Source organism: Muscardinus avellanarius (genome assembly GCF_963383645.1).
Source record: "Muscardinus avellanarius genome assembly, chromosome: 11".
Classification (NCBI taxonomy): Eukaryota; Metazoa; Chordata; class Mammalia; order Rodentia; family Gliridae; genus Muscardinus; species Muscardinus avellanarius.
Window position 1 is genome coordinate 92,219,526 of NC_137797.1, and position 27,761 is coordinate 92,247,286.

Genomic DNA, 27,761 nt, shown 5'->3' on the forward strand with positions numbered 1-27,761 from the left:
GCTGCCCACAGTCTGTGCCAAAGGGAAAGAAAGAAGCGTGGGCTGCCCGCCGGCTGGTGGTGACATGACCTCATTCAGGCCAGCCGCCCCCTTCCCATAGGGGCTTCCACAGGAGGCGTCCCTGTGGGGAGCAGCTGCTCACCCTGTGTGTTTGTGTATCCTCTTCCAGACTGTGCACCAGGAAGCGCATGAGCCAGAAGTGAGTTGGAGCCACCCAGCGCCACCATGGATTCTGAGGTCAGACTCTCGCTCTTCTGGAAGAGTGCCTTGGGAAGGGGGAGGAAGGTGGCCGAGGGTCTGGGCTTGCTCTTCATGTAAGCGCCTATCCATGTCGATCCAGCCAACCCCTCATCTGACAGCTTTGCAAAGAGGAACTGCAAATCTACAACAGAATTACAGCTTCTGAATCCCTGAGCCGGCAGCACTAATGGTGCCTGAAAGGTCTTGTGTTGGTGTCCCATCACTGTGACAAAATGCCTGAGAAAAACAGCTAGAGGAGGGAGGATCTTGGCGCACGGTGTTGCAGGCTCTGGTCCCTGGGCAGCTGGCTCCATTGCAGTTGGCTGTGGTGAGGCAGAGCTGCCCAGGAAGCTGAGAGAGGCGGAGGGCCAGGGACAAATACATGTCCTAGGCACACCTCCCAGTGACCTGCTTCTCCCAAGCAGGCCCCACCTCCCTCCTCAAGTTTCCATACCTCCCAGTATCCGTTCCCACCCATTCATCCACACACGGTGGAGTCCTCATCATCCAGTCACTTCCCAAAGGCCCCACCTCTGCTCTGCTGCACTAGGGACCAAGCCCTCAACACACATGTTTTGGGGATGTTCCAGATCCGAGGCCTAACAGGTCTCCACATGTACTTGTTGAATGTCCTTTCAGGAGGATGGGAACGATGTGACTTTCCGCTGGATAGCTGGGGGGCTTAAGACATAGTAGGCTCTCGACAGGTGCTAGTCTCATAGAAGAGGTCTTGGGAGCTCCTACTTGTCCCATTATCAATGTGGACAACAGTATTCTCTCTGGTGCTGTGGGAACCTGCCAATTGTCCCTTCCAGCCACAATTGTTTCTTGTGTGTGTGTGTGTGTGTGTGTGTGTGTGTGTGTGTGTGTGTGTGTGTGTGTGTGTGTCTGTCTGTCTGTCTGTCTGTCTGTCCATCTAGTGATTGAACCCACAGACATTTTACCTCTAAGCTATACCCCCAGCCCTATTTTATTTTTTATTTGGAAATAGGGCCTCACTAAGTTGCTGACTCTGGCTTCAAACCTGTGATCCTCCTGTCTCAGCCTCCCAAGTATTGGGATAACAGGCATGCGCCACCATGCCCAGCTCTGATTTCATTTTTGTTCTTATTTGGTGCCATTTCTGCCAGGTTTGGGTACCAGGATCATTCCAGTTTAATCAGGCACATTGGAGTAGATTCCATCTTTCTGTGTTGGAACTGATTTTATTTCATGCAAATTATTTTTCTCTCCTTGATATTTCAGTTTTGTAATATCCATCAGGGTTTCCTAAGTCTTTTTTTCTCTCAACATGTTTTTTCCCTAGGATCTAAAAAGATATATAACTCAAATCTTCCTTATTTGGAGACATACATTTCAACTTTTACCACTAGAAGATTAAAAGAAAGGGCATGGCTCCATGCGTGGTATGTCAGGAGCTCTGCTTGTTTGTGGAATGGTTATCTATCTTCTGAGTCCACTTCCTGTTTCATGGTACATGCCCATCTACACAGGTGCCCGCCTCCTCTGCTCGCCAGCTGATCATTAGTAAACATTTCTGGACCCTCTTTTTCTAACATGAGATTCTTCTTCCCTTTCCTTGCTGGTCAACACTCTCACATTCATTCATGCATTCCCATTCATACTCATTCTCCCCCTCCCTCTCTCCCCCTCACTTTCTCTCCTCCTCCTCCTCCTCTTCTTTCTTCCTCCTCCTCCTCCTCCTCCTCCTCCTCCTCCTCCTCCTCCTCCTCCTCCTCCTCCTCCTCCTTCTTCTTCTTCTTCTTCTTCTTCTTCTTCCTCTCTCTCTCTCTCTCTCTCTCTCTCTCTCTCCCCTTTTTTGGTACTGGGGATTGAACCCAGGAATTCTACTTCCAAGCTATACCCCAGCACTGTTTTATTTTTTATGTTAAAACAGAATCTTGCTAAGCCGGGCGAGGTGGCACACGCTTGTAATCCCAGCATTTGGGAGGGTGAAACCGGAGGATCACAGTTCACAGACAGCCTCAGCTACTTAGTGAGGCCCTTTGCAACTCAGTGAGACCCTGTTTCAAAAATAAAAAGGACTGCCGGGCATGGTGGCACATACTTGTAATTCCAGTGCCTGGGAGGCTGAGATAGGAGGATCATACAGGTTCAAAGCCAGCCTCAGCTACTTAGTGAGGCTCTCAGCAACTTAGTGAGACCCTGTTTCCAAATAAAATATAAAATAGATATGGGAGTATATGGAGGTAGAAAAGCCCTTGGGTTCCACCCCCAGTACCACACACACACAAACACACACACACACAAACAAATAAATAAATAGGACTAAAAAATAGGGCTGGGGGTGTAGCTCGGAGGTACAGTGCCCCTGAGTTCCATCCCCAGTACTGCTAAATAAATAAATAAATAAATAAATAAATAAATAAATAAATAGGGCTAGGTTAGAGCTCAGAGGCAGAATGCCTCTGGGTTCAAACCCCAGTACTACAAAAATAAAAAATAAAAAAATAAAGTACAGTTTGTGCCATCTTGTTTCAGCAGCCCCAGGAAACTAACATAGAGGTCTTCACCTGAACACTTCCTTTTGATCCAGGGTTGGTAAACAGGAAGCTGAAGCCTGGATGCGGAGGCACAGTGATCTAGGGAACCACAGTCCTCCCCCTCCACCTCCCAAATGCTGGGATTACAAGCGTGCGCCACCACACCCAGCCTTTATTACTTATTTTGGAACAGGGTCTCACTAAGTTACAGAGGGCCTCACTAAGTAGCTGAGGCTGGCATCAAACCTGTGACCCTTCTATCTCAGCCTCCCTAGTGCTGAGATTACAAGCATGCGCCATCACACCGGCTCAAATTTGGTACTTTAAATAATGGGTTTATTCCATTACAGTTCCAGAGCCAGAAGTGTGAAATTTGGGCGTCATCTGTATATGTTCCCTGCACCTCTCCTCACTTCTGGTAGCTGCCAGCAACCCTTAGTGATTTTTAGCTTGGAGATATGTCACTATTTGGGGACTCTGTTTTCGGGTGGGACTGTCCCTGTGTATCCCCTACATAAATCTCTCTCTTCTTTTATAAAGACACCAGTCATTTGATTGAGGGTTCAGTCTAATGATGTTAAATTTCTTGACTTTATTAGATCTGCAAAGACCTTGTTTTCCAAATTAGATCCCACTTAGAAGTACTTGGGGTTCAGACTTGGAACACTTATTTTGGACAGACATACTCAAGCACAACATTGCCCTGGTCCCCTTTTCTCTTCTAACCAGGACATCTTCTTGAGGTAGAAATGAAGCATGTATTTTGAATATCTGAGCTATCTTGTGAGGATTGAATACAGTAGAACCTTTACATAAAGTTTTTCCTTTTTTTGGAAGTAATTTTAAAGAAGAGCTGAAGAACAATACATAAGTACCATATTATAAGCCTTTTATTCTGTGTATGTGTGTTGTGTGTTGCTGGGCATTGAACTCAAGGCCACTGATGCTAGTACTTGCCTTTATTTCAGAGAAGCCAACCCCAGACGCAGTCACACACCAGAGTTGCCCCTCCCGGTTTCCTCAGCAAAGATCCTAGGCTGAGCTATGGCTGCAGGGGCTGCTGGCGCAGACAGAGTGGAAGGGCCTGGCGCTCCAGCCCTTTCTGGTCAAGGCAGAACGGTCCTGATGGCTCTCTGTAGGGTTTTGATTAAGCCACTGGAAGGAGACCACGTTAGGCCAAAGGCAGGGATTGAGCTGTGTCATCCCTCCCCAGTGTTTATTGAGAATCTTGTTTGCCCAGTACCATCCTGGGTCCCCAAAGAAGACCATGGGAAAGAAAGAGCTAACTTCCTAGAAGCACAGCCATAAGGGCTGGCTTGAGTTGGTAAAGGAGCTCTGGGGCGTGGAGAAAAGCATGTAAATACACAGATGGCATCTAACTGAAGTTAATCGCCTGGTTTCCTTGAACCAGCCCGTGGGCCCTCTCACCTAGTAGGAAGTTCATCCCAGCACATGTTTTCAGGCAAAACAAATGGAAGATGCGTCTTCTGCGGAATTGGAGCACTCTCGTTGGCACCTACCGGTAGCATTGCTTAACACAGCTGCTGCAGACCAAGCCTCTGCCCACTCAGCCCCTCTTCAGAGCTATTGTATCCACGGGGTTGTCCAGCTCTCTGGGCCCCTTGAGGTCTTCAGGATTGACTGCACACAGGAACCCTCTGCTGCTCAGATGTGGGAAGGTCTTTGGCCCCGCCCAGGATTCCACAAGCCTTCCTAACTCCCCTTTCATCTTAGGTCAGCAATGGCTCAGGCCTCAAGGATGAGCACATCACAAACCTGCTGGTGTTTGGCTTCCTCCAAAGCTGCTCCAACCATAATTTCTACCCAGAACTGGAGACACTGAGCCAGGAACTCCCCGTGAAAGCTCTCCTGCAGGCGGAACTTGAGGACGAACTGCAGACAGATGGCAACCGGGCCAGCTACCTCTCTATGGAAAGAATAGTAGCAGGTAGGCATCTGGCCCTGGCTCCCTGCCCCACATCTGGGGTTAGTGCCCCAGGAACATCCTGGGAGCTCAAGGCTGGAAAGGAGGCTTGCGCTCAGTGTCCAGCCCTGTGGTTTCAGGCCACCGTACATTCTCACGTCATATGGTTTCTCCGAACTTGAGGCCTCCAGTGGTGCCAAATTCATTATCTACCTATTAGGGATGACGTAGAAAGTTCTGAGTAGCTGAAATCTCCCTTCGTGTGTGGTCCTGATCCTCCTGGATGAACCAGTATAGAAGAGTGATTTGGGGGTGATCGTAGTAGTGGTGTGTGGGTGTGTGCTGGGGTCCACCCCAGGCCCTTGTGCATGTTAGGCAAGCACTGTACCACTGAGGCACATCCCTACACCCAGAATACTGTTTTTACTAAAATTTCCAAGTAATTCTGATACAGCCAAAGATTGGAAACCACTGGTCTGTAGTATATGACCTGAAAGAGTCTCTCCTTTGGGTTTATGAATTTTCAAGAACCTAGGGAGCTTTAAAGTATATAGTGGTACCTGAGTTCCACCTCCAGGCATTCTGATTTGATAGTTCTGAGATAGTGTGGATTTGAGCAAGGCCCTGTAGGTGACTCCATCACAGCCCCACACAACCTTGGGAGTTCAGGCTCAGCTGAACTCCCAACCCAGTAGAATCCATGCTTCTATAGAAATTTTAGCATCTTGTATAAAACCTTACGTTTTTCTATCCCCTTACCCTCCCCTCTCCCCTCCCCTCCCCTTCTCTTCTTTTTTCCCTTGCTTCCTCCTGGTACTGGGATTGAATTATTTAGAAACAGGGTCTTGCTAAATTACTATGTGTTGGCCTCAACCCTATGATTTCTCTTGTCCCCGCCCGCCTCCCAAGTATCCCAAGTACTGGGATTACAGGCATACCATCACACCTGTTTTTTTTTTTTTTTTTTTTCCTTTCCTTTTTTAGGGGGGTGTACTGGGAATTGAACTCAGGGGCATTCTACCTCCAAGCTTACACTCCTTTTTTTTTTTTTTTTTTTTTTTTGGTGGGTCTGGGGATGGAACCCAGAGGCATTTGACCTCTGAGCTACAGCCCCTGCCCAAATTTTTATTCTTTATTTTGAAACAGGGTCTCACTAAATTGCGGAGGGCCTCACTAAGTAGTTGAGGCTGTTCGCAAATCACGATCCTCTGGTCTCAGCCTCCCAAATGCTGGGATTATAAGCGCACCACCAAGCCCGGCTTTACACTCCTTTTTTACTTTGAAACAAGTTTTTGCTAAGTTGCTGAGGTTGGCCTTGAACCAGTGATCTTCCTGTCTCAGCTTCCCAAGTATATGTGCCATCACACCTGGCTTTGTACTTTCTTATAAGTGAGAAAATTGGACTAGGGGTGTACCTCAGATGTAGAACTTGCCTAGCACCCATGAGTTCCTGGGCTCCATCCCCAGGAGTGAGAAGGCTGGGAGAAAGGGAGGAGACGGAGTATTCTGAACCTCATTTCCAGATGAGGACTTAGATGGCCAGGTGACTGGCCCCAGATCAGAAGCTGGCAGGTCTGAGGCAGGTCTTGGGCTCCACCCCTCATGAGCTGGCTCAGCTCCCTCTCCCCACACCGGGGTGCCTCATCCCGAGCCCTGACCCCGTGTGCTCTTCCCCCTTGCCACCTGTGCTGCAGCCTGGCGCTGCCCTGGAATGAGGCTGGGAAGTGCATTGAGGCTCAGCCCAGAACCGCGTTCTCGCTGGCATTTCATGAGGAGTTCTTCAGCATGCACAGCCCCAGGCTTCTTCTCCAGCCACCCAAATCAGCATGTTTTCAGGTGGGACACTTCCAAAGTGATTCTGACCAGCCAGGTATAGTGGTGCACGCTTGTAATCCCAGCATTTGGGAGGCTGATACAGGAGGATCCAGGTTCGCAGCCAGCCTCAGCCACTTAGTGAGGCCCTTTGCAACTCAGTGAGACCCTGTTTCCAAATAAAAAGTAAAAAATAAGGCTGGGGGTATAGCTCTGAGGTATTAAGCTCCTGGGTTCCATCCCCAGTGCTGCAAAAAACAAAACAAAAATAAAAAACCAAAGTGATTCTGACCTTGGTTAGAATAAGTTGGCTAGAAAAATCTCTGCTGTGAAAACCCTTAGTGACTTGGAGGAGCTACACGCAGGCCTTCCCACCTCCTTAGCCCCTGGTGAGTCAGTCAGCCCGGAAATCCAGGTGTCTCCTGGCACAGACTGTACTGCCCTCTGGTGGCCATGGCCGTAGGTGAGACCAACAGCTGTGCAGCCTTCTGCCCCTCAGCCCAGCTTAGATGTGGTGAGTGGGGGGCGGCAACATTTGTTTCCCCGTGCAGTGATAGTTGTTTCCCCTTAATCAGGGTGTGCCAAAGACTCTGTCTTCAAACCCAGCCCTTGGCCCTACATTGAGTAAAAGCAGCGGGAAGGTCTAGGAAGGACAGGAGTGGGCAGGAACAGCCTTACTGTCAGAAGCTGCTGCAGCAGTACCCAAGCCCACGCCCTGAGTTTTTCTCCTGTTGCTCTCTACATACTTTCTTGCCTTTAGACTTCCAAACCTCCTAGTTTGACCCACATGGCATTTGCAATTTGAGTTTTTGTTTTGTTTGTGGTGCTAGAGATTGAACCTAGGGCCTTGCTCATGCTAAGCACATACTCCACCACTGAGAACACCCCCGTGGCCTCATACATTTATTTGCTGAGCACCTACTGTGTGCTCAGTATTTTTAGGAGCTGGGTATTTGACAATAAACCATACAGATTAAAAACTTATAGTTTAGCCTGGCACAGTGGCACATACCTGTGATCTCAGAGACTCAGGCAGCTGAGGTATGGGGACTAAAGGTTTGAGGCCAGACTGAGCAACTTAGCAAGATCCTGTCTTCAAATAAAATTTGGAGCCAGGTGTGACGGTTTTGTGCCTGTAAACCTAGTACTCAGGAGGCTGAGACAGGAGGATCACAGGTTTGAGACCAGCCTCAGCAACTTAACAGGCCCTTTGCAATGCAGTGAGACCCTATTTCAAAATAAAAAATAAAATAGAGTTGGGCAGCTTAGAGGTAGAATGCCCTTGAGTCAAATCCCCAATACTACAAAAACAAAACAAAATAAGTTGGGTGTGGTGGCCCACACTTGTAATTCCAGTATTTGGGAGGCTGACACAGGAGGATTGCAGGTTCACGGCCATCCTTAGCAACGTAGTAAGGCTTTCAGCAACTTAGTGAGACCTTGTTTCCCAATAAAAAATAAAATAGACCTGGGGGTGTATCTCAGAGGTAGAAGGCCCCTGGTTTCTGTCTCCAGTACCACACAATGAAATAAATAAATGAATAAATAAATAAATAAATAAATAAATAAAAATAGTGGTGAAAGTGTAGCTCAGAGGTAGCATGCTCCTGGGTTCAATCCTCAGTACCACAAAATAATACTTTCATAAAGGGCTGGGGATGTAACTTAGGGCTAGAGTGCTTGCCTAGCATGTGTGAGTCTCTGGGCTTCTAATACTGGAAAAGAAAATTATGGTTTTTAGGAATTTTATATTCTTGTTGGGGAGTCAGACAAATAACTACAATGGGTAAAAGGTATAGTAAGTGTTAAGAAAGAAGAAAAAGGAGTGAAGACTAGGGCAGAGTGCCGGGGTCCAGCCCTAGCAGAGTCAGGGTTCGTGTGTTGATGAGGGGGAAACCGAGGCCGATGAGAGAAGACGCCACACGATTCAGATTCAATCTTCATTTTATTCAGGATTTGTTACAGTTTTTATACTTTATTTTTTGGCAGAAAAGCAGGAGTATAGTCATGCAAGCAGGATTGCCAAGGACAGTAAAAATTATTATTTTCTATAAAGTTTAGGGCAAGGGTGCTGGACATAGTATATTTTGTCTCACTTCACAAGGCTGTCTCAAACTTAATCGTATACAGTGGCTCTAACTAAGGTCAGCTTGAACTTAATATTTGGCCCAATATTTTTATCCTTTGGAAGATATCTTTGCCCCCTGAGTCTCTCACAAGCTGCTCCTCATCAGTTTTAGTTATAATGTTTATACATAAAATTCCAATTATACATATTAATCCAAATAATCCTAAAATAATTTTATGAAGAAAGGAATGCCAGACATACTTCATGGGGGATCTACGCCATTGCGGATCCCCTGATCGAGCTTTCTCAAGATCTGCATGGTATGCGGTAGCAGCAGAGTAAGAGAGGAGGAAGGCGCTGTGCTCTTTGCAGGTGGGCGGCATCCAGGCAGCAGGGACGCTGTGGCTGGGGGCCTGAGGCAGGCGGGCAAGCAGGTCCCAGTCAGTGGAGAAGCAGATCGTAGGGCCTAGGTGATGCCATAGAGATTTGGTTTTCCCCAAATGAGCTGGGATGGGGAGAGGAGGCAGCCCCACCCTGGCCTATGAGGAGGGTCAAGCGTAGGTGGGACTCAGTGCAGTCAGAGCCTCGTCCCTCAGGCACGCCGCAGCCTTGTCCTTCCTCTGGGCAGCTGCTGAGTCTGGGCTGAAGCAGAGGCTGGTCTCCGACTCTGCACATCGCTGACTGGTGGAGTGGCGCCAGGGCAGGGACCACGGGGTGCACTGTGGAGCCGGCTCGGGCATGCTCCACGCAGGACCCTCCTGTCTCCAGGGTGGGCTGAAGGGCAAAGGGTGTTGAGCAGGGCGTTGCCTGACTGCTCTGATGTTGCTGCCCTCGCCTACACAGATTCTGAAAGTCAGGAAGAAGTCATCCAGAATATCGCCAGACATCTTGCCCACGTGGGGGATGAGATGGATCGTAACATCCGCATTCAGCCAGGACTGGTGAACAACCTGGTGGAGCGGTTCAGGGATGCCAACCTGTCAGAGGAGGTGAGTGAGGGGGCACGTTGGCACCTCTTCTGGGCAACCTGGGAAGTGCAGGCGCTCTTCTGATTGTCAAAACAAGGGCCTCTGCTTCTCATTGGACATGAAGTGCCGCCATTCCTGATTATCCATCAGGAGCATTGACGAGAAAACTGGAGATGGAGCGAGAGCACAGTTACCGCCCAGAAGAGCGTGGTTGGAATTTAGGAAAATTGAATCCTGCCGGGCGCGGTGGCGCACGCTTGTAATCCCAGCATTCGGGAGGCTGAGACCCGGAGGATCGCGGTTCGCGGACAGCCTCAGCTACTCAGTGAGGCCCTCTGCAGCTCAGTGAGACCTGGTTTCAAAATAAAGAATAAAAAATAGGGCAAGGGGTGTAGCTCGGAGGTCGAATGCCCCTGGGTTCCATCCCAAAACCTACAATAAATAAATAAATAAATAAATAGTAATTTATTTAAAAAAAAAAAAAGAAAACTGAATCCCAAGTTGGGGTCCCAAGCTTAGGAATACCTCCAGAAAGATGTACAGAGTGTGTCTGACTTCCAAAATAACTTGTTCTTCCTTCTGTTTGGGAGAGTAAGTAAAGATGCCAATGGAGCACTTTGAGTCAATTTTCTAGGTGTGACCAGAAAAGCGCCCATTCGGCCTTGGCTTTGTGGTTTTCATAGTTATACAGATGCTAACTGAACTTCTACCCTCTGCTCAGTCCTGTGGGGCATCCAGAACTGGTCCACAGTGCGGTACTCTCAAAGAAAAATAGATGGAGAGAGGATGCTGTGCCCTTAGACCATCAGATAAATGCTATAGTCACGGGAGGTGAGGAAGAGCGCATCCTCCGACTTCTCTGCGCCCTCACCACCTCCTGTCTCCGGTTGAGCGGGTAGAGTCCCCGGCTTCCGGGGCAGCTGGCTTTCATTCTGACACCCTCCTTGGCTGCCCTTCCCCAGCTGCTGTCATAGAGCAGTGCTGCCCAGGGCCCTTCCAGGGTGAATTTTGCACGTGAGTCACGGAACATACGGCCCCTCAAGTGCAGTGGAGTAGGTGTGCACCCATAAGGTGAGCCTGCACCTCCTGAGGTGGAGGCTAATTCTGTAAGTACTTTGGGGGAAGGAGATGACGTTGGCTCCTTGGATTCCACTTAGTAGCTGGTGAGACACAGCCCTCTGAAAGCACTTGTATTCAATACTGAATTGTCTCCGGGCACGGTGGAGGCTGAGACAGGAGAGTTGTAGGTTCGAGGACAGCCTCAGCAACTTAGTGAGACCCTAGCTATTCAGTGAGAACCTATTTAAAGATGAAAAGTGCCGGGGGTGTGGCTTGGAAGCCGAATGCCCCTGAGTTCCATCCCCAGCACCAAAACAAATAAAAAAAACAAAAAACCAGAATCATCTGTCACTCTCTCCTCCCAAGAGCCTTAGCTATTTAATTATTGGGGACTTGTCTTTCCTCTAAGAGAGAAGATAATTAGTAAGCCGTCTTTCTCCTGTGCAGGACAGAAGGAACTGCCTGGAGGCCACTCTGAAAGAAATGATACAGGCTTGCCCTAACGACCTCCAGACTGAGAAGAATATGCTGGTTATGGCCATGCTGCTGGCCAGGAAGGTGGCCGACCACACACCGTCCTTGCTCCGCGACGTGTTTCATGTGACCGTGAATTTTATTAACCAGAACCTCTTCACCTATGTGAGGAACTTACTCAGAAACGTAAGAACCAGGGATGCCAGCTCCTTGTCAGTTTTTTGGGGTTCCCTGGTTTCTGCTGCCACCTGTACCCACTTTTTCCTCGAAGGTCCAGAAACCTAGCAGAACCCTCCACTGCTGCCCCTCTCACCTTGTCTCTCCCTGGTCTCCCCCATGACCACAGCGCAGGGAAGGCTGGACAGCGCTGCTGTGAGGAGGCCGTGCAGACCGTCTCACACAGTGATGGGCGGAGCAGCACTGTGCACCATGAGGGCGTGGAGGAAGGTGGCCAGAGGTGCCCACTCATCTGTCTCAGGCTGCCTCGGCTTCCCCTTACCACAAACCGAAGAGAAAATTCCTTTAAAATATGCTTATCAAGCCGGATGTGGTGGTACAGGCTTGTAATCCCAGTACTTGGGAGGCTGAGACAGGAGGATCACAGGTTCGTAGTCAGCCTCAGCTACTTAGTGAGGCCTTCTGCAACTTAGTGAGACCCTGTTTAAAAATAAAGAATAATAAGGCCGGGCATGGTGGCGCACGCTTGTAATCCCAGCGCTTGGGAGGTTGAGATAGGAGGATTGCACGGGTTTGAAGCCAGCCTCAGCTACTTAGTGAGGCTTTCATCAACTTAGTGAGACCCTGTTTCCAAATAAAATATAAAATAGGTCTGGGAGTATAGCCCAGAGGTAGAAAAGAAATTTAATTAATTAATTAAAGAAAGAAAAAAAGGTGGTCTGGGAGTGTAGCTCAGAGGTAGAATGCCCCTGGGGTTCAACCCCCAGCACACAAAAGAAAAAAAGAAAGAAAATGCTTACCAAGGATGATGGGGAGAGAGAACAAAAGAAATCGTCAAAAAAGGGAGAAGCCGGGCGTGGTGGCGCACGCTTGTAATCCCTGCGCTTGGGAGGCAGAGACAGGAGGATCGCGCAGGTTCATAGCCAGCCGCGCTGGTTTAAGAGACCCTGTTTCAAAATATAAAATGGGTCTGGGAGTGTAGCCCGGAGGTAGAAGGGCTTCCAGGAACCCCAGTACCACCAAAAAAAAAAAAAAAAGAAAAAAAAAAGGGAGGAGATGATTTAAAAGTCTCCCCTCACTAGGAAGCATGTCTACCCTGTAACCAGGATACTAACAATCCAAGTCTTCATGACTACCCAGGAAGGACCAGACATTTTTAGTCTGATGCTCAGTTTCATAAGCCCTAGTGGAAGACAAGTGGATGTATCTTACTGTAAATTTTCAAATATTGGAGAATGTTTAGGATTTTCTGATGTGTCAGAAGCATTACTCAGATTTCCTTAACTTTTTTTTTCAATGTTGTGCTGGCTATTGAGTCTAGAGACATTCTACCTCTGAGCTACACTCCCAGCCATATTTTATTCTTTTATTTTGGAACAGGATCTTAAATTGCCAGGTCCCTTAGTTGTTGAGGCTGGTCTTGAACCTGCGGTCCTCCTGTTTCAGCTTCCCAAGTACTGAGATTACAGCTTATTCTTTATTTTTAAACAGGGTCTCACTAAGTAGCTTATTTTTATTTTGAAACAGGGTTTTGCTAAGTTGTTGAGTGAGGACCTCACTGAGTTAATGTAGCTGGCTTTGAACAGTCAATCCTCCCATCTCAGCCTCCCAAGTACTGGGATTACAGGTATCTGCCATGACTCCTGGCAGGTTTCCTTAAATTTTTAAGTAAAATGGCATCTAATGCTCTTAATAGTTAACTGATAGGCTTTATGAAGCATCCTAGATGTGCCGTGGTCTTCAGTTATAAGAGGAAGTTTAATAGGAATCTTTGTGTATGTGGTACTGAGGATTGAACTCAGGGGCATTCTACTTCTGAACTATATCCCCAGCCCTTTTTATTTTGAAACTGGGTTTCACTAAGTTGCTGAGGGTCTTGCTAAATTGCTGAGGCTGGTCTCGAACATGTGATCCAGCCTCCCAAGTACTGAGATTATGGCTATGTACCACCATGCTTGGCTGAATATGAGGTTTGTTTTTTTTGTGTGTGTGTGTGGTGGTACTGGGGTTCCTGGAAGCCCTTCTACCTCTGGGCTACACTCCCAGACCTATTTTTACATTTTTATTTGGAAACAGGGTCTCCTAAGCCAGCGCGCGCGGCTGGCTTCGAACCTGCGCGATCCTCCTGTCTCTGCCTCCCAAGCGCGGGGATTACAAGCGTGCGCCACCACACCCGGCCTTGAATATGAATTTTAAATCAGGGTTTAAACCAAGCTGAACTGTCGGAAGGAAGCCTGAGAAAGTTCCTGGAAAGCTTTTACCAACAGCCATTTCAAGGGGAGGCTGAGGAGGCAGAATGTCAGCAGCCGTGCTCCTGGCAGCTCACAACACTGCTGCTGAAACAGCCGCCATTCCTCTACATTCTAACCTGTCCCCTGACATCTTGAATGATCAGGAGAAGAGAATATCCAGCTCCAGGTCCCTGTGTTTGCAGTTACCTCCATGTAGCTAAAGGGAGGCCTTCTCACAGGATGATAGGGCTTTGAGGGGAGTTTCTGAACGTACCCCGCCTCATGCTCTTGACTGTGGCACTAGTGTCCTGGTTTGCGAAGTGGACCGGCTAATTCTGGCTTTGCTTTTCTGTTTAGGAGATGGACTGACAGGATGACCGCAGAAGCGTGACTGGCTAAAGTGCAGTACAGCGGCAGCAGTGCGGCTGCCTCCGGTGGAGGAGGACCCACAGCCACATCAGCAGACATCCTGGAAAAGAAGGGCTGAACAAAGCCATTTCTCCCTATCTTTAGATGATGTTTTAAGCTGTAGAAACTTAGAAATTTCAAAATTTCTTTGTTGATATATTGGAATGGATATATCAACTTACACATGCTTGAGTGGGTTTTCTGCCTTCTCCTACATTGGCACTTTGTGCCTTTATGTTGTTTCAGCTGTACACATTCCAACTTAAAAATTAAATTGAAAAGTAGGTTGTAAGTAAGAAAAATACAAATTTCTTGTTAAAAAAGTCACTGCCAGGCATGGTGGCACACGCTTGTGATCCCAGTACTTTGGAGGCTGAGACAGGAGGATAGAAAGTTTGCAACAGCCTTAGCTACTTAGTGAGACACTCAACAACGTAGCAAGACCTTGTTTTAAAATAAATAAAATAGGTATGAGGATATAGTTCAGAGGTAGAATGCCCCTGGGTTATATCCCCAGTACCAAAAAAAAAAAAGTAGTTACTAGCCAGGCATAGTGGTGCATGCCTGTATTACCAGTACTTTGGATACTGAGACAGGATTTCAGGTTTGAGGACAGTTTCAGCAACCTAGAGAGATCCTGTTTCAAAAGCAAAAAATAAAAAGGGCTGGGTTATATCTCAGAGGTACAATGCCCCTGGGTTCAGTCTATACCAAAAAAAAAGAAAAAAGAAAAGTCACTGCTTATTGACATGTGCCCTTGGGCCTGGCCCTAACAGCGGGAAGAATCCTGTTGGAGGAGAGCGAGGCTGGCAGGAGGAACGCACAGCCCCAAACAAGTGAAAACGTCCACTCCAAGCAGGAAGCGTCTTCAGGCCAAGGAGGTAACACTCCTCCTGGTCAAAATCAAATGCACGAGGGTCTACACCAGGTGCTGCCCTCGGACCGAAGTGAACTGCGGCCTCTCTACAGAGGCATCCAGCTGTTTCAGTGCGATCTCCTTGTGTGTGAGTCAGAGAATCATAGGCAATTAAAAGATGTGACAATTATGTAAGAGTCAGAGTCATCTCTCTTCCAAATCGGTCAGCTAACTTCACTTTTCCTCTTTCCAAGAAGTCAAGGCTTTGATGAAAATTTTACGCTGATTTGAGTGCGGGAAGCCACTGCACGTGTCCTGTTAATAGCCTCGTAGCTTCTGTTTTCCGTTCCCCCTGAGCTCATCCATGCCTGGAAGCTGCCTGTGGAGAACAATGGCTTCTAGAAATAACATCCAGTAGCCAATGGCTTCCTTTTCTAAGGGACACATGAAAATAAAAGTTACGAACACTAACTCCTGTGGACAGGGCCAAAAGAAACAAGGAAAAGCTTCAGTTTTGAAACAGTACCGTCCTGGCCAGTTCCTACCTGGACTCCATTTCCTAGGACTCAGCTGGGGGAGGTGTGGGTGTGGGTGTTGGGTCCAGGTCACATGGGTTACTTTGGCTGCAAACCACATAGTTTCCATCATTCAGGTTTGGGTGGGGTCTGGTGATGTGGGCCTGTAATCTCAGTGACTCAGGCTGAGTCAGGTGGTCCCAGGCCAGTCTCAGCAATGTAGTGAGGCCTTCAGCAACCTTGCTAGACCGGTTTAAGATAAAAGATAAGCTGGGTGTGGTGGCGCACTTGTAATCCTAGTATTTGGGAGGCTGAGACAGGAGGATTGCAGGTTCTTGGCCAGCCTCAGCTACTTAGTGAGACCCTGTCCAAAAAAAAAAAAAAAAAAAGTAGGGCTAGGAGTGTAGCTCAGAGGCAAAAGGCCCCTGGGTTCAATCTCAGTACCTAAAAAAGATCTGGAGATGCAGCTCAGTGGTAGAGTGCCCTGGACTTAGTCCCCATTGCCATAAAAAATAAAAATGTGACGTTTGGGGAAAGCCCAGGAACAGGAGTAATGAAGCACTAATAAGTACTAATAAATTCTTTGTTACCAAAACCACTTCTATTCCTTAAGAGTTTAAGTTCATCAGAAAAGAAAACCCACTGTAGATGGTCAGTACCATGGTTCATACCACACTAAGCTAGGTATCCATCTGATGTGGGCAAAAGGTTGCAAACACTAAAAACAAGCAGATATTGCCTGCAGTATCAAGGCCATCATGTGAAATCAGTGTTCCAGTGACACTAGTATTTGGAATATTTTATAGTGGAATTACTTTATAAGGATTCCCATCACAGTGGAAAGTTGACTCATACATCTTAAGGACATACTCATACAAGTATCATACTGTCATTATAATCAGATTCTCACTGGGGGAGACAGTTTCTCTATAACGCTTATAGTCAGCTGGGCATGGTGGAGCAGGCCCGTAGCCCCAGTACTTGGAAGGTTGAGACTGGAGGATTGTGGGCTTGAGGCCAGCCTTGACAAATTAAACCCCAATTTAAAAAAAAAGGGCTGTATAGCTCAGTGGTAGAATGCTTCTGAGTTTAGTCTCCAGTACCAATTAGCAGATGGTCAAATCTAAATTAATAGTAAAAACAGCAAATTGTCCCAGACTCTTATAATCAAACAGCATCTTTACCTTCCACTGTTTCCCATAAATACAGTTGGTTAGTATATTAGTACAGTTTATAACAGGTTTTGGTGGAAATGTTTTCAGACCACTGGCCCTTTTTTGGCTTTAAAGATTAGCTCCAGTTGGGTGTGGTGATACATGCCTGTAATCCTAGTACTTGGGAGGCTGAGACAGGTAGATTGAAGGTTTGAAGCCAGCCTCAGTGGCTCAGAAGAAGGGAACCCTGGGTTCAATCCCCAGTATCAAAGCAAAAAGAAAACTCCCCTTTCCCAAGGCTTCCCTAAGCTAACAGATTCTACTACATCAAAAATGTGCCAGTCAGGCCAGTGCTGGGGCCAACGGCCGGCATCGGAGCCTTCCATGAGGCAAGGCCTCCGAGGCCTATTGAGGCCTCCGAGGCCGGGATCAGAGCCTGCCGTGAGGCAAGGTCATTGCTGGGGCCTCCGAGGCCGGGATCAGAGCCTGCTGAGAGGTTAGGCCGGTGCCGGGGCCACTGGCCGGCATCGGAGCCTTCCATGAGGCAAGGCCTCTATTGAGGCCTCCGAGGCCGGGATCGGAGCTTGCTGAGGGGTTAGGCCAGTGCTGGGGCCAGCGAGGCCGGGATCTGAGCCTGCCGTGAGGCAAGGGCAGTGCTAGGGCTTCCGAGGCCAGGATTGGAGCCTGCCGAGGGGTTAGGCCGGTACTGGGGCCAGCGAGGCCAGGATCTGAGCCTGCCATGAGGCAAGGCTGGTGCTAGGGCCTTTGAGGCCGGGATCGGAGCCTGCCGAGGGGTTAGGCCAATGCCGGGGCCATCGGCTAACATTGGAGCCTGCTGTGAGGAAGGCCAGTGCTAGGGCCTCTGAGGCCGGAATCGGAGCCAGCTGAGGGGTTAGGCCAGTGTCCAGGCCAGCGAGGCCAGAACTGGGGCCTCCCATGAGGCAAGGCCACTGCTTGAGCCAGCGAGGTCTGGATCAGTCCACCGGGTAGCCAGGCCACAACTGGGGCCATCAAGAGTGGGATCGGTATTTGCAACGTGACATGCACAGAGAAATATCGCAGAAAATTAAAACCAGATGCTTCCGCAAATCAGCAATAACTAGGAGGAAAGGGGCAACAAGAAGTGGTTGAGCTATAGAAAGGGCCCTATAGTGAAGCAATTAAGGTGACCAATCAGAGGGTATGGAATAGGGGAGGATGGAGCCTCTTTAAAAAGCAGGAGGTACATAAACATATGTATCAAACAAGCATGGGATCTAGGGAGGGGGAGGGAATGGGATGGGGACTGATGAGGGCTAATTGGATGATGTGTGCTTGTATATCCTCTCAAGTCTTATATTCCAGTGTGATGTATGATTACAATACATCAATAAAAATAAATTTAAAAAATATATATAGGCTGGGCGTGGTGGTGCACGCTTGTAATCCCCAGGCTTGGGAGGCAGAGACAGGAGGATCGCACAGGTTCGAAGCCAGCCGCACGTGCTGGCTTAGGAGACCCTGTTTCCAAATAAAAATGTAAAAATAGGTCTGGGAGTGTAGCCCGGAGGTAGAAGGGCTTCCAGGAACCCCAGTACCACTAAAAAAAATATATATATATATATATATATCCCAGTCTTGAGCATATTCCAGCCATGATATCTTGGGTGTATCCTGAAAGGTGGTGAATTTTGCTCTGATAATGTAACCCTAGTGTAGATGCAATTGAAATTAATTTAGAGAGTTTATCATTAGTTTAAAAACATGTTTTAGTGATAGAAACTGTGTGTGTGTGTGTGTGTGTGTGTGTGTGTGTGTGTGTGTGTTACTGCAGATTGACCCCATGGGCACTCTACTTCCAAGCTATACCCTCAGTCCTATTTTTTATTTTTCATTTTTTTAAAATTTTTTTAATTTTTTATTGGTGCACTATATTCATACATCATAGTGGGATACAAACTTTTGTAGACATACATGCACACATCACCCAGTCAGCCCCCACCCGATCCCCACCCCATAATTGGATGATGTGTGCTTGTATATCCTCTCAAGTCTTATATTCCAGTGTGATGTATGATTACAATACATCAATAAAAATAAATTTAAAAAATATATATAGGCTGGGCATGGTGGTGCACGCTTGTAATCCCCAGGCTTGGGAGGCAGAGACAGGAGGATCGCACAGGTTTGAAGCCAGCCGCACGTGCTGGCTTAGGAGACCCTGTTTCCAAATAAAAATGTAAAAATAGGTCTGGGAGTGTAGCCCGGAGGTAGAAGGGCTTCCAGGAACCCCAGTACCACTAAAAAAAAAAAAAAAAAAAAAATATATATATATATATATATATATATATATATATATATATATATATATATATATCCCAGTCTTGAGCATATTCCAGCCATGATATCTTGGGTGTATCCTGAAAGGTGGTGAATTTTGCTCTGATAATGTAACCCTAGTGTAGATGCAATTGAAATTAATTTAGAGAGTTTATCATTAGTTTAAAAACATGTTTTAGTGATAGAAACTGTGTTTGTGTGTGTGTGTGTGTGTGTGTGTGTGTGTGTGTGTGTGTGTGTGTGTGTTACTGCAGATTGACCCCATGGGCACTCTACTTCCAAGCTATACCCTCAGTCCTATTTTTTATTTTTCATTTTTTTAAAATTTTTTTAATTTTTTATTGGTGCACTATATTCATACATCATAGTGGGATACAAACTTTTGTAGACATACATGCACACATCACCCAGTCAGCCCCCACCCGATCCCCACCCCATTCCCTCCCCATCCCTCCTTCCCATGCTTGGCTTAGTGGTTGACATCTAGTATTATAGCAATTTATCCAAAATTAAAAATGATAATCTTACCTAACAGTTTCATTTGTCTGATACCAAGCTTTTGATGACTTGAAGATAACATTTCAATATTTCTTTTTGCTTTCTTTTTTACCAGAGAATATTTTTTTTCTATTTTTTTAGGTGAAACTATCATATATTTATATATTTATTTTTCAGAAAAAAATCTATCCTAATATGGAATATGGATTCTAGATACCCCAAACGATCTTGAAAAAGAACAAAGCTAGAAGATATATATTTTCTGATTTCAAACCATATAAAGCTACAATAATTGAACAGTGTAGTACTGTTCTAAAGGCAGATATATAAACCATTGGAGTTAAATAAAAGCCTAGAGCTAAATTCTTCCCTATATTATCAAGTTATTTTTGACAAGGTTTCCACGAACATTAGGTGGTGGAAATAATAATCTTTTAACTAAATATTGTTGAAAAATAATAATTACATGGAAAAGAATAAAATTCGACCCTTACCTAATCCCATATACAAGTATTAACTCAAAATAGATAAAAGACCTAAATATAAATCTTAAGACTATAAACTTTTAGGAGAAAATCTGGGTCATAAAACCTCACAACATTGAAATTGGCAGTGATTTCTTGGATATGATTTCAATGGCACAGGCAACAGAAGAGTATACAAACTCCCTAAAAAAAAAAAAAAAATCGTATATCCAAAGACAATGTAAACAGAGTTAAAAGTTACTGATAGAATGGGATAAAATATTTCCAAATGCTATATCTGAAGGTATATTAATAGTCCAACTAGAAATCCTAAAAATTAGCAACAATAAAAGCAAACAATACAATTTAGAGATAGGTAAAAGACTAACATAAATAATGAATCTCCACAGATAACCAATCTTAGTTGTCTGTTGGATGGAAAATCTTGTTTCTCTGGTTCTGGTGTATGTTACCTATTTCTTCTTTGTAGTTAATCTCTTTGAGTATTTTCTCTAGTGCTGGTTTTGAAGACATAAATTTCTTCGGTTTCTGTTTGTCGTGGAAGCTTCTTATTTTTCCATCTAATTTGATAGAAAGTTTTGCTGGGTAGAAAATGTTTGGCTGGAAGTTGTTTTCTTTCAGAGTTTGGAATATGTTACTCCAAGCTCTTCTGGCTCTCATGACTTGGTTTGGGAAGTCTGGAGTGATTCTAATTGGTTTGCCTCTGAATGTCACTTGGCCCTTTGTTTTTGTTGCCTTTAAGATTCTCTGCTTGGCTTCCACATTGGTCATTTTGACAATTATGTGGCGTGGGGATCCTCTTCTCCGATCCTGTCTAAATGGAGTTCTATAAGTTTCCTGGATCTGTGTATCGACCTTTTGCTCTATGTTTGGAAAATTTTCTGCTATTACTTCCTTGAAGAGATTGTTGATCCCTTTGGTTTCACTTTCTTTTCCCTCCTCTATTCCAATTATTCTTAGGTTAGCTCTCTTAAAATGGGCCCATATTTCTTCAATGTCAGATTTCTGCTGTTGGATATTTTTTTCTAAATTAGAAACTATGCGTTCATTTTTGGAATGATCATCTTCTTTTTTTTTTTTTTATGTGGTACTGGGGTTTCTGGAAGCCCTTCTACCTCCGGGCTACACTCCCAGACCTATTTTTACATTTTTATTTGGAAACAGGGTCTCCTAAGCCAGCGCGCGACTGGCTTCGAACCTGCGCGATCCTCCTGTTTCTGCCTCCCAAGCGCGGGGATTACAAGCGTGTGCCACCACGCCCGGCCGGAATGATCATCTTCTAAGAGCAAGATTCTGTTCTCCATGTGGTCTAATCGGTTGTTTGTGCTTTGAATAGAGGCCTTTACTTCATTAATTGCATCCTTTATCTCTTTTTGGCTCTCTCTGAGTTCTTTTCGAAGCACCTCTATTATTTCTACAGTTATTTTCCTGATTTGATCTTCTAGAAATCTCTGATTTACTGTTTTATTGGGTTCTGATGTTGTGGGGTTGTGGGCATTCATTGTTCCAGTGTTATTCCTCTTTCCCATGATTTTGGAAGTTTGTGCCTTCTCTGAGTTCTTCCCTTGGGTCACTATGACTTCACTTAAGGTGCTCTGGATCTCGAGTCTGTAGTATCTCAGACCCCACTACCTCTTTACTGGGTTGTATCAAAGAGTCTCCGACCCATGGAGTTGATAGAGGCTGCTTTAAACTATGGGGGGTGCCAGGTTGCACGTTCTCCTATGGTGTGATATCTCTGCCACCGCCACTCCCCCACTGGGTCAAGTCCCAGGGAGTACAGTACTGGGATTTCTCCTCTATGGCCCACAGTTTGACTCACTGTTCTTGAGTTCGCAGATGTAGCTGTACTGGACTCGGTGAATTCGTTGCTGCTGCCGCCGGTGGCAATATGGCACTGCTGCTACACCCTCGGCTATGAGGCTGGCTTATTTCTTCTTGGCTTTGAGTTCCACTCTGAGTCCCTGCAGCGTGTGCTGAGCTCAGCCACTGGGAGCTTTAGATGCTCCCTGTGCTGAAAAATCCCTCCTGGCTGTTCCTCAATGGCTCACCTCAGCTTGCTGTAGCCATCCGGTGAAGTCGCCACTGCCGCCGGCAGTATGGTGCTGCTGCCGCGTCCTTGGGCGTGAAGCTGGTGTATCTCCTCTGTGGCTCTGAGCTCTGTTCTCAGTCTGCTTTCTCTCTGGAGCCTGGTGATTTTTTTGTTTCTCTGGTGATGGTGTTTTCTGGCTATGAAAGGCGCTGATTTTGTGGTAATGGAGATTGGTTGTTAGCAGGGCTCTTAAGCCCCGCTTTTCTCGGTCACCATCTTCCCGGAAGTCTTTTTTTAACTTTTCTCTTCATTTTGAAACAGGGTCTCAATACCTTGTGGAGGACCTCACTAAGTAGCCGAGGCTGGCTGCAAATCTGCAGTCCTATCTCAGCCTCCCAAGTACTGGGATTATAAACCTGCACTACCACGCCCGGCTAGAAACAACTTTGTAAGGATAAAAATCTTTCTCCTCTAAAAGACACCTGGCAGATGTAAGTCATGTGGAATGCTTGGGGTTCAGCAGGTCAGGCCCCTTGGGGCTCAGAGACTCACTCAGTTGAGGGATTCTGAGCTTCCTGCAGTCCTGGCATTGGCCACAAGGGCAGCAGTGCCGCCATGCTCCATGCAGCCTGTGGAGCCAGGAAGAGCCCCAGGTCACACTGTGTGCCGTGTCCACAGAGAGGGCTCTCCCCTCAGCAGCAAACATGTGCACAGTATGAGGTGCTCATGACGGGCAGGAGCTCTGATATCCTCTCCTCATTCAGCACTGTGCCAAGCACCAGCCTGCGCAGGGGCCACATGGGCCTGGGTGCCATTCTGCAGGTCCAGCAGCTGCCAGTCTGCAGGTGGAGACGCACAGAAGCTGTGAATAGAAGAGAGGCCCAAGCGCAGGGTGAAGTAGTCCTGGTGCCGATGGGAGTGCCGGGTCACTAGGTGGAGGTCCGAGAGTCTCACTGAGGTGACATTCTGCAGAAGGCAGAATGGCAAGAGAGGCCAGCCTGCTGGATTCTGGAGCAGCATGTGGGGCAGGCTCGGCAGTGCAGAGCCTGGGAGGCAGAGTGAGTGTGACCAGGGAGGAGGTTGGAAGGAGGCCAGTGTGGCTGCAGAGAGCTGGGTGTGGGTAGGGGAAGGGCACAGCCAGGGCCTGGAGACCACACAGGTAGCCTACCACTGTGGGCGGCATCCCCCAACTCACTGCTGACAGCCCCAGACATTGACGACAACACCGCCCCCTGACCAGCCGACTCAGGAGGTGCCTCTGCCTCCAGGTCCCAGGAGGCCCTGGCTGTGGCCTCCGCTAAAGTCAGCTGGGAGGATGTGCCTCCGAGCTCACCCTGTGTTATCAGCTGGGCCTTGGTGCTTTTCTGTTCTGTTGGCCAGGACACTGTAGGATCTTTGCTCCTGTCCATGGGCAGCTGGTAAAAGCTCAGCTGAATTCCCTACAGGAAGGATGGGGTGGGGAGCCAGACAGGAGTCAGACTTCTCTAAGATCAGTCTTGGGAGTGGCGGCCATCACTCTTGCCAGTCTCTGTCCCTTAGAGGCCTGATGCTGAGTCTGCTGCAGCAGAGGGGAGGGGGCTGCAGGCGCAGGGCACCAGGAGGCTGCGGTCACTAGGAGCCACTGGGAGGTGCACACCTCAGAGGCTGAGAGGAGACCCTCGGGCCAGTCTATGAGGCTCAGTCCTTCAGCCCTCCTGTGGTGCAGGGTCGGTGAAGCAAACCAAAAGGAGAAGTGACTTTGCCTAGATGCCCCTGGGCCCGGATCTGGCTGAGCTTCCTGCCGTTGTCCCACCCCTTCTTGTGACTGCCCACCTCTAAGTGTGTGCTTTATCAACATGTGGCTCCAGCCTTAGGTTCCCAACGTAAATCTCCTTATCGCGCTGTGCGGCCTAAGCTCTGCTTGTCTCACTGCAGACTTCCAGTGAGCCCCAGGCAGAGTAGGAGGGTCCTTGGGGAGGACACTGGCAGGCCTAGAGAGTGGTGAGGATTCCTGGCACAAGAGGGTGCTGCCCCTGTGCGCCCCAGTGCAGGGCAGGCTGGCTCTACTCAGGATGGCAAGCGTCTTCCTGGGAAGCTCCTCCCAGCAGGAGCTTTCTGATCTTGGGGAGGGGCAGAGCAGCGGTGGTCTCAGTCTCTGACACTCTTCTGAGGCTTGCTTGGTCCTCTTACAGTGTGGCTGGCTCAGCTGCCAGGAGAAGGTGAAGGATGGTACCGAAGCATGTCTCCACAGATGCCTAATGCTTACACCACCCAGATGGGCTTGGCTCTCAGACCACGGCAGGTGCCCAGTGCCAGTGCATTCGTTTTCTACTGCCCTGTGTTTTAGTCAGGTTCTAACTGCTGTTACCCAACACCCAACATGCAAAACTTAGAGGAAAAGGCTTTTTTTTTTTTTTTTTTTTTTTTTTTGGTGGTAATGCGGGTGGAACCCAGAGGCTTTCTACTTCTGGGTTATACTCCCAGACCCATTTTATATTTTATTTGGAAACAGGGTCTCACTAAGTTGCTGAAAGGCTCACTAAGTAGCCTCCCAAGCGTGGGGATTACAAGCGTGTGTCACCACGCCCGGCTGGAAAAGGCATTTTATTTGCAAAAAGTTCTGGAGATTTTAGTCCATTTTTACTTACTTCCAAGCAGAAACCTGAGCTACAGATCCTCAGAGACAGAGGGTGAGAGCTGTGTCAGCTCCTGGAGGCAGGGGTGAGAAAGGAGCCAGAACCTGCAAAAGTCAGCCCAGGAAAGCAGCCTCTGGCCACGCTCCAGGGACCTTCCCCAGCAAGCAGGTCCTGTCTCCATGGGCAACATGGCTGCCCTGTCTAGACGTGAGGATTGAGGGAATTTTTTTTTTTCCGGTACTGAAAATGGAACCCAGGGGCTACACCCCCAGGCCTAATTTATCTTTATTTTGAAACAGGGTCTCAGTAGGTTGATGAGAGTCTACTTGCTGAGGTCCTCAAACCTGTGAACCTCCTGCCTCAGCCTCTCCAGTACTGGGATTACAGGCCTGAGCCAGCACACTGAGCTCTGGGATGCAGTTGCAACCCTTCACATCCGGTGGGATGAGCGCGTCTCCATCTCCCTTTGACAATCCCCATGCTTGTGTTAAGCAAAGAGAACGATTCATTCGCTGTTTTTTTGTTTGTTTTGCCAGAAATCTCAGCGATACATGTTCAATTAGAGCAATTCCATCAGACTAGCTTCATGGTATAATTATTTTCCTTTCCCAATATTCTAAATTTTAATTTCACGGTTTGAAACCATAAACCATCTTGGAAGCTACCAAAAATTCTTTGGAGTTACATTTCAAAATAAAAAAGAAAAGGAACACTGGCTTGATTTGTATTTAATTCAAATAGCAATTCCAAAGGAATGATTGTATAGATCACGGTTCCAAATGTGAAGAATCTGCATGTAGTTGTTTAGCTCCGAATCCTCGAAGATGGGCGTAAAGAAGACTTTGTGTTAGTCGAGCTTGTGAATGAATGCTACAGAGCTAAGGAGGGGAAACTGACATTGCATGTACTTGATAAACAGCGCTCAGCTCTGTGTGATGCAGAGACTGGCGTGCTGTGCATCACGCTGAAAGTAAATGAAGCGCTGGAGTGATAGAGTGGTTTATTTTTACTTACATAATAGTATTACAGTGTGTAAAAACTGGAGGGGGATTACTATAGCTTTCTGCAATACAATCATATACTCTGTGTTTAATTTGGTAAGTGTAGTTTAGTTATCAGTATTTTCAAATCAAAACATTCCCAGGCCGGGCGTGGTGGCGCACCCTTGTAATCCCTGTGCTTGGGAGGCAGAGACAGGAGGATCGCGCAGGTTCGTAGCCTGGCTCGCTGGCTTAGGAGACCCTGTTTCCAAATAAAAATATAAAATAATAGATCTGGGAGTGTAGCCCGGAGGTAGAGGGTTTCCAGGAACCCCAGTACCACCAAATAATAATAATAATAATAATAATAATAATAATAATAATAATAATAAATAATAATAATAACATTCCCAAACTTAGCAACTTGAAACAGCATCAGTGCTTTCTTTTTTTGTTTGTTTGTTTTGTTTTGTTTTGTTTTGGAGGTACTGGGGTTCCTGGAAACCCTTCTGCCTCTGGGTTACACTCCCAGACCTATTTTATACTTTTTATTTTGGAAACAGGGTCTCTTAAGCCTCGAACCTGCGCGACCCTCCTGTCTCCGCCTCCCAAGCACGGGGATTACAAGCATGCGCCACCACGCCTGGCGCATTATTTCTAATGAGTCTTTGGTTGAGAAGTTTGACCATTACCTAAATGGCCTGTTCTCTTCCCTCTAGTGTCAGCCTGAGTGCTATAGTATGAATCTTATTTAGCAGACACCTAAGAAAATGATGGGTATTTACTAAACAATAATTAATCTAAGCATAATTAATAATTAATTTAAGTATAAATTACGGTATAGAAAAATATTGTTGATACAAAGTGAAGATGTAGTGTTAATGTTCTGTCCTTCTTCACTGAGGATCTGGGGACATCTGCATCTTGCTCTTCCCAGACTTGTGTCAGCATGGTTCTCGGCACCTTACTTCATCTCTTCCATGACCCATATCAAAAGAGCTACTACTAGGCCAGGCGTGGTGGCGCACGCTTGTAATCCCCGCGCTTGGGAGGCGGAGACAGGAGGATCGCACAGGTTCGAAGCCAGCCTTGCTGGCTTCAGAGAGACCCTGTTTCCAAATAATATATATATATATATTAGGTCTGGGAGTGTAGCCTGGAGGTAGAAGGGCTCCAGGAACCCCAGTACCACCCAATAGAAAAAATAAAAAAAAAAACTACTACTTCCAGGGCACAATCAATGTCCTTCAGTCCTCAAAATAGTCTGTTATGGGTTGAACTGTGCCCCTCAAATTTATCTATTGGATTCCAACTTGATATATGAGCATTTGAAGATAGAGCCTGTAGGGAGATAAGAAAGATTAAATGAGGCCTTATGGGTGTAGCCTTAATCTGAGAGAATTATTGTCCTTATTAAGGGGAACAGACACCAGAGATTTCTTTCTCCTGTGGGCATATGATAGGGAGTTAAGCAGAAATGAGCAACAGCTGAGGATAAGGATCCTCCCCTGGGCCTGATGACAGCACCCTAGGTGCTAGAGAACGTCATCCACCAACTGCCTCCTCCATCACCAGATACTGTCTTCAGAAATCTAGATGGATTAAATAAAATTGGTCTAAGGCTTATTCCAACTCTGCAGCAGCATAGGTGCCTTAAATTCTAATGTGAAAATAGCAGTAACTTCCCCTAATGCATAACGTATAAGGAGAAGTTTTCAGACCAGATATAAAAACGCACCAGGTGGAAAACATCATTCTGTTTCCATTCTTGGGTCAGATTACTCCATGACCCTCTTTCTGGAGTGTATTTCCTCCTTTATCATGGCCTTATCTTCAAAACTGATCTCTAACTTTGCTAAATAAATCTTTTATGCTTAGCCTATCTGTGCCACTCGAAGGAAATGTTCCAGGAAGACTAGGACCAAGGATATCTGCCACCCAGTAACATTTTTTGGTGCTGTAACTCAGATTTTATCAACAAGAGATCAGCACAAGATATACTTACGTTAACCCCTCACCTACCTCAGGGTGAGAGCACCAACTTTCAAATGTGCTGTTTATGATGTCACTTTTTTCCTTCCTTATTTGATGTCCCTGAAATTGAGCACCATTATTTTTCTGCCTCTTAAACTGGTAATGGAGCTTCTAAACTCTAACTATATAAATGTCCCCAAAACTAAAATGGAAAATGTCTCATTTAAAATACCAGCTGCAACAGTCGGGGCCTGGGTCGCGGGACTCTGGGCCCCGGACCGGACCGTGCATAGCACGCCAGACCCCTGGAGAAACCGGGCCCAGTAGGACCCTGGGTCCCAGGCAGGGGTCGCGCGGGACACGCTGGACCCTGGAACAGCTGGGGCCCGAGTCGCAGGACTCTGGGCCCCAGGCAGAGTAATATGGAGCACGCTGGACCCATGGGGAAACCAGGCCGGGTCACAGTGC

The 27,761-nt window shown here is 47.0% G+C and overlaps 1 protein-coding gene across 1 annotated transcript; it reads left to right on the forward strand.

Moving 5' to 3' along the window:
- Window positions 1-225: 225 nt before the first annotated feature.
- BID (BH3 interacting domain death agonist) lies at window positions 226-13,944 on the forward strand (the record flags this gene model as incomplete). Its single annotated transcript, XM_080704946.1, has 6 exons — window positions 226-237; window positions 4,479-4,692; window positions 9,392-9,537; window positions 11,023-11,261; window positions 11,321-11,496; window positions 13,859-13,944. 6 exons carry the CDS (start codon window positions 226-228, stop codon window positions 13,942-13,944), a joined length of 873 nt encoding a protein of 290 aa, XP_080561072.1.
- Between the last annotated feature and the right edge of the window lie 13,817 nt (window positions 13,945-27,761).